The sequence below is a fragment of the Sesamum indicum genome, linkage group LG12, assembly GCF_026168435.1.
Source record: "Sesamum indicum cultivar Baizhima isolate 11 linkage group LG12, ASM2616843v1, whole genome shotgun sequence".
Taxonomy (NCBI): Eukaryota; Viridiplantae; Streptophyta; class Magnoliopsida; order Lamiales; family Pedaliaceae; genus Sesamum; species Sesamum indicum.
The window spans coordinates 4,575,698-4,585,784 of NC_142668.1; the positions used below are offsets into that span (position 1 = coordinate 4,575,698).

At 39.5% G+C, this 10,087-nt stretch overlaps 1 protein-coding gene across 1 annotated transcript; it reads right to left on the reverse strand.

Moving 5' to 3' along the window:
• Positions 1-4,480: 4,480 nt before the first annotated feature.
• On the reverse strand, positions 4,481-4,861 carry LOC148784680 (uncharacterized). Its single transcript, XM_088876507.1, has one exon. It carries the CDS (start codon positions 4,859-4,861, stop codon positions 4,481-4,483), a length of 381 nt encoding a protein of 126 aa, XP_088732633.1.
• Between the last annotated feature and the right edge of the window lie 5,226 nt (positions 4,862-10,087).

Consider the following 10,087-nt stretch of genomic DNA (forward strand, 5'->3'; position numbering starts at 1 on the left):
TGGGCTCCTCCATCTAATGGATCCCTCTCATTCATAAGTAATGAAATTACTTATGAAATTAATTCTCAATTAATTTCTCGTCCCTTCTCGATGATTTGTGTGTGACTCCTTAGGTTCACCATTCAATTAAACTTGGTCTAGTGTCAAAAACTATTATTGATTAAATCTAATTTAATTAATAATTCTCGATCAACCCCTGATCAAGAAAGTCCGTCACTATGGGTGTTGGTCTAGCAATGGTCCATGGAACTAGAGAATAGGCGAGTAACCATGTGAACTTTTAGGCTCTCGAGTCCATACGGATGAAATTTAGGACATGAAATTTGATATCGATTCCCATCCTAAAATAGGCGTCTATGCTTAATACTTGAGATCGAATTAAGCCAATTTGCTTGACATAGGAGCCTCTTTTTCTATTCAACCAATGACTGTGGTCACAGGTTTATAGAGCGTAAACGCATCTCCAAGTGCATAGGAGATACCTTTATCACGTTTTGACAGGGGATGGATCCTCTTCTTGGAACTCAAACCGTCCTCGTTACATGCTTTGATTGCACTAGAAAACGCTTACAATGACCATGTTTAGGACATGATCCGAAATTCAAAATATAGTCATCGCATGCACGTGACTGTCGTGATTCCCCAAGTTTGAGGAATACTCCCGTACTATCGGAGCCAGGGATTCGAGTCATACTGACCAAGCCTCCAACGCTTCCATATGACGATCTCCGCAAGTCAGATCACTCGATTCGACACCTAGCCACTAAGATCGCGTAGGCGTCCCACGTCTGTCGCCGATGAAACACGACACTCATTAAACGAATGCAACTCTTAATGCAAGTCTCCATAGCACACTTGGTGCTCATTCTCGAAGCCCTCGACTTGGAATATTTCAGACCCAATCATTGGAAGTTAGTTTCGTGACCGCCATCCAATGCGCTGTCCAATTGTTACATGGTTGTAAAAGTGGTCTGTGGGATTTATTGTGATGTTTGAAAGAAATACAAACAAAACGTGTTATGAGCACAATAAATGAAATGCTAATAGAGAAAACTTATTCTATTCACTGAATAATATTACAGAGAATCGAGTTATTATGAGAATGGATTACGTGTACGCCAGTCTAATTGGCTTTCTAGTCACCTATTCTAACAATTTGCCACTTGACCTAAAGCAATCATCCATCGACCTCAAACCCATCCTATCCAGATGCTAAGTATGGGCAATTTGCGATATAGTTAGTGGATCCGCTGTGTTTTATGCTGAGCTGAATCGGTCCATCATGACGTCATCTCTGCTCAACATCTCTCTAAGCAAATGGTAGCGTCTAAAAATATGTTTGGAACGGTGATGAGATGTCAATTCCTTTGCTTGTGCTATTGCCCCATTGTTATTGCAGAAGATAACTACGGGCTCTGCAATGCTAGGCACCACACCCATCTTTTGGATGTAGTTTTTCGTCCAAACCGCTTTCTTAGTTGCTTCTGAATCTGCTCTATATTCAGCTTCCGTGGTGGAATCTATTGTGGTATCCTAATTGAAAATTTTCCAAGCAACCACACCACCATTCAGCTTAAATACAAACCCAATTTAGACTTGGCATCATTATCGTCAGATTGGAAGCTAGCGTCGCTATAGCATTCTAGTATTAATTCTCCACCACCGTAAATCAAGAACATATCTTTAGTCCTTTTTAGGTACTTAAGTATGGTCTTGACTGTGATCCAGTGCGCCTCCCTGGCACGTGCCTGATATCTACTTCTCACGCTCAAAGCGTTTGCGACATCAGGCCTGATGCATTGGATAACATATTGAATGCTTCCTACGAGTGAAGCATAGGGGATGTTCGACATCCTTTTGAGTTTCTCATCAGTCTTGGGAGACTACTTCTTGGGCATCGTAATCTCATGCCTCATGGGAAGGAATTCTCATTTTGAGTTCTCTATCTTGAATTTCTTCAAGACTTTCTCAATATATGAAGATTGGGTTAGTCCTAACATCCTTCTAAGAGGCCTCACCTATATCCTTCATGGAAAATTGTGTGTGCAATCATGCTTCAATGTAACCCAACATCTTGACATTCTTATAGACATAAGGATCAAATTCATTTTCGATGAAATCACAACCCCATATAACTTCATCAAAACGTGTGTTCCAGCTTCCGAAAGCATGTTAACGAAACCATTGAGAAATTCCGTTTTGACGTTCATCTGCCATATTTCATAGTCATACCATGTTACTATGATAAGCAGAATCCAAATGGACTTGGCCATGGCTACGGCCGAATAGGTTTTCTCAAAATCGACCTCGGGTCGTTGAGTGTATCCTTTTGCCACGAGCCTAGCCTTGAAAGTTGTAACCTCCCCCTCAGCTCCAAGGTTAAGTTTGTAGACCTATTTGCACCCAATAGATTTGTGACCTTTAGGTGGGCCTACGAGGGTCCAAATTTGATTTAAACCCATCGAGTCCATTTCGGATCTCATGCCCTCAAGCCACTTATCCGAATCGATGTCCTACATTGCTTCTCCATATGTCCTTAGATCATTTTCCAATTGACTAGTCAGTCCCAAGAATCCATACCTGCCAGGATGTTGCGATTAGTCGACCTATGGAGGACTGCAACACTATCAGTGGGAACTATAGGCTCAAATGATGATCCTTTATTTTGCTCAGGTGTCTCACTTATTTCCTCAAGTAGCACCTCATCAAGTCAGTTATCCACGGCAAAACCCTTTTCCAAGACCACTGCGCTTCTTGTGATAAAAACCTTTTGATCATATGGATCATAGAAGTAGTATCCCGCAGGCTCTTTTGGATATCCGATGAACCTGCACAGACTAGACTTTTAGTCTAGTTTGTCTCTCACTAGCCTCTTGATGTATGCGAGATTATGCCATAGTTCAAGTATTTGTAAAATGCAGTCTTGCCATGCCATATCTCATATGGAATTTGGGGCACCGTCTTAGATGGTGCCAAGTTAAGTAATTTGGCCACCGTCTCAAGAGCGTGACCCCAGAAGGAAAGGAAAAATTTAGTAAAACTCATCATAGACCGAACCATGTCCGACAGGGTTCGATTCCTCCTTTCAGCCACACCATTAAGTTGGGGCGTTCCAAGAGAAATCCATTGAGAGAAAATTCCATTCTCTTTTAAGTAATCAATGAATTCACGACTTAAATACTCTTCGCCTCTGTCTGACCGAAAGGCTTTCATTTTACGGCCAATTTGATTCTCGACTTCAAATTTGTACTCCTTGAACCTTCCAAAATTCTCAGACTTACACCTCATTAGGTAAACATAACCATATCGTAAGTGATCATCGGTAAAGATTATGAAGTACAAGTATCCTCCTGTAGCCGCAGTATTTAATGGTCTACAAAGGACTGTATGGATCAAATCCAAAAGATTGTTGGCAAGCACACCTTGTCCAACAAAAGGCTTTTTGGTTATTTTCTCTTTTAGACAAGATTCTCAAGTTTGTAGGTTGTCCAAACTGTCTACCTCTAGACTCTTTGAGTCTACCAACTTCCTGATCCTATCTTTTGAGATATAGCCTAGCCTTGCGTTCCATAACTGTGGGTTTTCATGATTATCTAATTTTTGTTTATGTTGGGTAGTCATAATCCAATTAAACTGTTGGAGAATATAAAGTCCATTGATTAATGTACCAAGCAGAAGAGAGTTATGATCAATCATCAAATAAAAATAATTTTTATCGATCGCAAATTTATAACCATCATTGTCTAAAACAGAAATGGAAATAATATTCTTGATCATGCTCATTACATACTAACAGTCTTTTAATTGTATCCGAATATGATCACTAATGACTAAGTCGAGAGATGCCACGGCTTCTGTAGCGACGGTCTTCCCGTCGCCTAGCCTTAGAATTATCTCGTCCATACTTAGCTTTTTGCTTCTTTCCAACACTTGCAAGTTATTACAGATGTGAGCTCCATAGCCAGTATCCAACACGAAGAAGTAGAATTAGTTATCATATTCACTTCAATAACAAACATACCTGGGTTGGAGAGTAGTTGTGGGAACTCCTTCTTCTAATTCCCCTTTCTTTTGCAATGCATGGAGACATCATTTGCCTTCGACCACTGAGAACCGCCAATTTTCCCTTTCCCTTTGTCCATTCTCACAGGAGAATTGGGGGTGCTCAGAGCCCCTAGTAATGGATGTGACAGTTTTTCCCTTGCCCTTTTTCCTTTTCCAGCATCAGGCCCTCTTGCCTTTCGCTTCGGAGGTTGAAACCTCTCCTACCAATATTGCCAGTATAGACTTGTGGGGCATGGCCTCGTATTGCACTAGCATATTATTAAACACATGAATAGAGTTCTCAAGTCCGTTCATGTTGTAGTTAATAATTAACAGGTCATAGGACGGAGGAAGTAACTGAAGGATCACGTCTATGTACGTATCATTGTCAATCCCAGTTTTAAGGTCTTCGAGCTTCTCCACTGGGGATAGTATCTTAACCCAGTGAATTTGTACAGATGATCCTTTGGCCATCTTGGTTGCGTAGAATGCTTTTGGCGGCATATCTACTATGCCTATCAGGAGCCGCATAAACTTCCTTCGTATGGAGCATTATCAAGCGAACATCATCCAGCATATCATATTGCTTTTGGATGTCACTGGACATCAAAGCCAATATGATAATACGGACCCTGTGGTTTTCCTCAAGCCACTTCACGAACGTGACACGTTCTTCGGGCCAAGACCCTTCCAGCAAGACTATTGGGAGTGGCTGGTACAAAACATAGACCTGGTTCTCGAAATCTAGGACAATCCTCAGATTTTGCAACCAGTTGTTGTAGTTCGTGCCACTGAATTTGTTAATCTCTATTATCATTGGTTCTTAGACATTTTCTAGAAAATAGAAAATTAAACAGAAATCAGCAAATGATTGTAATGTTATAATTTAAGTTTAAAGACTTGGTCTTTAGTCTTTAACTCTCCCGCTATTTATACAAAAGCCCAACACTCTCAAGTGGGATTTCGAAAATAACATTTCCTAGTGTATTGGGATCCACAAGCGAATTTCTATGTCCCGCTTTTACGATTCACATGGCAAAAGCGTCATTGGAGGTATCTAATACCATTCTCATTCCAAGATCTTTTGTCTCACCTCTTGTCATGATTCCGAGGACTCCAAGCGAATCATGTTGCTCGGTGTTATGCCCAACCCATCAACTAAATCACATTTCTTTCCTCGCACGCCCACGACTCGTGGGACAAAAAAATGGTGAACATGTTCCTTTATTCACAACAATGGTCCAGCTTTCTTCTATCCCAAATGTGTCATGACTCGTGAGACCACACTTGGGTATCGGTAGCTTCCTCACCATATTCTTGTGGATGGAAGGCTTGGACGGATCAAAATCATTTTGATCGAAGTCCATTTTGGGCTTAATATTTAACTTGGTCCAACCAAGTGAGAGTTATTATTATGTTTTACACCAAGGCGTCATCACATATTAACATTGCATGCATAAATATCAAATATTGAACGTATTGCCTGCAAAGAAACCTAGCATACACCTGTTGGATGATCACGAGCCCAACCTATGCGACCCACTGAGCCCGCAGTGAGTATAAGGACTGTCTAAGGTTGCCCTATGCTATTACAAAATATTGTACCCATCAACATATAGATGGGTCTTGTGATACCTCCATGAGCCACCTTCTCCGTGGGCCTCCTTATCTGTCGACCTTCTTCTCCACGGGCTTGCTCAAAATAAAAACCTCACCAGAAATATCCTATACTACTCACATTATAATTTAAAAAGAAAACTCGATCAGAAATTGGGGGAGTACATTAGGAGGGAGATAGCTAGCCTTATTATTCCAAGGCTAAAAATGAGAAGGAGGGAGAAATTACAATCATAAGGGCACACGGGCCCACTCAACAAAAATAAAAAGACATACATGCGGCTTTGGGCTCCGTGATCATCCATTCACATTCGTTCTCTCACATAATAACAATTAATCATGTTAAACAAGAATATGAGTATCCCAGAAAAACATCGGGATATCCAATACCACGACAAACAATTATATGTAGAAAACAACAAGCTTAAAATTTGCAATTCAAAGGGATGATGAAGCCCCGTGCATCAAATGCACACCAAAAACAACCAAATTAATTGCAGAAATTTAATTTTGGAAAAAGTCCAATTTTCTTCAAAATTAAACTAGCAAAAATTAATATTTTTCCAAAAAAATTGTGAAAAACGGCTCAGTGGTCGGCCGTCAACTACATCAGCAGCCCAACGGCCGCACTGCCTGTGCGCTGCGCGTGCGCACGTGGTATCCACTACTTACACGCACGGGCTCGCTCGCGCACTGCCTTCCAGTGCGCACGCTGGCCAGGCTGTGCACAAGCTCTCGCCCACTTCTAGAGTACCAATTTTCTTTTTATTTCCACACATTAAAGTGAAATTAAAAACAAGTATTTCTTAAAATAATTAAATCATCCAAAATTGAAAAAATTAAATAAGTTAATTTTCTCATATACTTATTTAAGAACAAGAAAAAAAATATCATGCTTCAACAGTCTTAAAAATGATATTATCATGCTTATTCACATAAAATCATAACCCCTACATCAAACTGGGCTCTGATACCACTTGAAAGCACCAAGAAATGTGAGTTGATGAGTCCAGAAACACGCAAGCAGAAGCGGTATCATAAAAATATGTAAATTAAAAATAAAACGTAATAAAAACATAATTCCAAGGGGTGTACCCTTAGAGTTCCTGAACGTTCGATGTAGTTAGTAATAACACTATTATAACTTAAACGGGGCTAATGGTAAAACAAAAATGAGAGGTACAAAAAAATCACAAATCAAGTATTACCTCTTTGATTAATTTACTTCGAGACTTCTTTGTTTGATCCGTTCACGCAAGACTATAACATAGAAGCTCTCTAAAGATGCGTTCACAGCACACCGGAATTATGAATCCCTCAACTCAATTTGCTAAGTAAAAGAATTGGGAAGAAAAAGACACCAAGTGTGCTTCAGAGGAGGGGGCGGCCGAGTGGATTTCTTAGGGTAGGAAATTAATTTTGTTGTGTGTTATATATTCATTAGTCATTCCAAATAACTAATATATATATATACCTTGTATATACATAATGTGTTTAGGTTCATTCTACCATGCATAAGGTAATAAATCATTTATTTCAAATAAAAGGTGACTAACATGGCACTTTCCAAAAGTGAAATTGTTAGTCAATAATTCCTTTCCTAGAATTTTTCCATCAACTTAATTAGGGGGTGCTTCTGCTGATTTTATTTAAAATAAAATACAAGGCCCAAATAATTTTAATTAAATTCAATTTAATTAAATCCCACATAATTAAGTCCATGGTATATTTAATCTAATTAAATATATGAGACAATAAGCCTTTATTATTTGATAAGTCAAACTTATTAAATAATAAGGGGAAGCCCAATATAAATTAATCCTATTAATTTATTCTTGGGCTCCTCCATCCAATGGATTCCTCTCATTTATACGTAATCCAATTATGTATGGAATTAATTCCCAATTAATTCCTCGTCCCTTCTTGGTGATTTGTGTGTGACTTTTTACGTTCATCTTTCAAGTAGACTTTCACTAGTGTCAAGCACTATTATTATTTAAATCTAATTTAATTAATAATTATCGATCAACCATTAATGAAGAAAGCCTGTCATCATGGATGGTCGTCTAACACCGATCCATGACACTAGAGACTAGGTGAATATCCATGTGAACTTCTAGGCTCCCGAGTCTATACGGGTACGGTCCTTCTATCTACCATCTCTCGGCCTTAGTTTAGGATATGAAATTGCATTTTGGTTCCATCCTAGAGTAGGAGTCTATGCTTAATACTTGATATCATATTACGCCAAATTGCTTGACATAGGAACCTGTTTTCCTATTCGACCAATGACTGTGCTCATAGGTTTGTAGAGCGCACATGCATCTCCAAGTGCATAGGAGGTACCTCTGTCACGTTTTGACAGCGGATGGATCCTCTTCTTGGAATTCACTGTCCTCGCTAGATGTTTTGACTGTAGTGGACAAGGCTTACAATGACCATGTCTGGGACATGATCACCTCTCGCACAAATCCAAAATACAGTCATCTCATGCACGTGACTACCGTGATTCCCCAAGTCTGAGGAATACTCCCGTACTATCGGAGCTGGGGATTCGAGTCATACTGATCAAGCCTCCAAGGCTTCCACATGACGATCCCTGCAAATCAGTTCAGTCAATTCGATACCTAGCCAATCGACCCACTTAGATCGCATAGACGTCCCATGTCTGTGGCCGATGAAACACGACACTCATCAAACAAAAGGGACTCTTAATGCAATTCTTCATAGGACACTCAAAGCCCATTCTCGAGGTACTCGGCTTGGAACATTTCAAACCCAATCCTTGGCAGTTGGTTTCATGACCCTCATCCAATGCACAGTCCAACTGTTGCACGGTTGTAAAAGTGGTCTATGCGCTTTGTTGTGATGGTTTAAAGTAATACAACGAACGTGTAATGAGCACAATAAATGAAATGCCAATAGCGAATGCTCATTTTATACACTGAATAATATTACATAGAATCGAGTTGTTGTTAGATTAGATTACATATACACTAATCTAATTGTCTTTTGGTCACATATTCTAACATGTCTCCATCGTGGGACTGCACCTATATATATAGAGGGGGTGTTCCCTCCTGCTGGGGGTCTAGACACTACCTTTATTCTAAAAAAATGTGGCGAAATATCTAGAGATAAGGCAAGATTCGATCTTATATTCAACTAATTGGCTCACAACCACACGTCTTTGCCTAGGAGGGGACCCCTTTCATGCTAGAACTTCTATTTTATGAGGAGTCCCTTCTAGGTTTAGGAGTCTTAGGTTTTGGGGGTGCCTTCCTTCTTTTGGGTTGTCCTAGTTGCTGGGGGCTCCTCCTATGGCTGATACGGTCCAATGTGGATGCTGACCTTGGAATTGATGAGGTGCGTTTAGGAGAGTGAGATGCCACGTGGGAGAGTGGGCTGCCACGTGTATGGGCCTTTTAGGCCGAATATGTCTAGAGCTTGATCGAGTCCGAGTAGGAGTATGCCTTCAATTTTTTCCCTTTGCCAATCTGATTTCTGGGGGACGCCCCTCAAGGGCGCCTATCAAGTGTTCTTGGGTCTGCATGACTTGGGCCTCCTAGGATGTTATGGACCTCTCGTTTCTTTCTTCTTTTTTTGGATCGCTTGGATCTCTTTAGGCTAATTTATTTTTATGCACATTAATACAAATCATGCATGGCATAGGTATGTACAAAAGTGTTTTTTTTTTTTTTGTAACAAAATTGAGTAAAATATTTCAATACTATTGTTGTTTCTCACCAACTTTAATTTATATTTTTAATAAACTCAAAATTAAAATTATTTTTTTCCTCTTTCGCCATACTCCATATTTCTTTCTTTTTACGGATTCTTAGTTTTTCATCCTTCACACCACAATTATTTCTTTTTACTATTGTTTTTTTACTTCAACTCACACCATAATTCTCTTTTATACATTCACAAAAATTGTGTTGCAAGATAACTAATGTATATGAAAATACCTTCAACAAGATTTCTATTAAAATCGTAGAACTTTTTGCTGTGGAAAAATAATTTTTTATCATTTAATAATATTAAAATTATCATTTGAATTATCGATAATCTTTTTCTTTTCTTTTTTTATTTCATAGTGAACTAATATTGAAATACGTATTATTATTTCAATATTGAAATGCGTGTATTTGACAATATACTCAAAACCTGCATCATAGAGATGGACTCTCCTAAAACTCTCTTCTCTCACACACACTAGCACACCTACACTCTCACACACCTCAACCCTCACGCACGGCACTCTTGGAGACGATGGTGAAGCTGAGGCGGAGGACTCCAGTGAGGCCGCTTTAGGAGGCGAGTTCCATTAGGGAGAGGATGAAATTCGTTTCTTGATTACTACTGCGACTGACCGCCGCGAAAACACCCCAGGCGAGCTTGGAACCGACAATAATTGGGTCGTCCT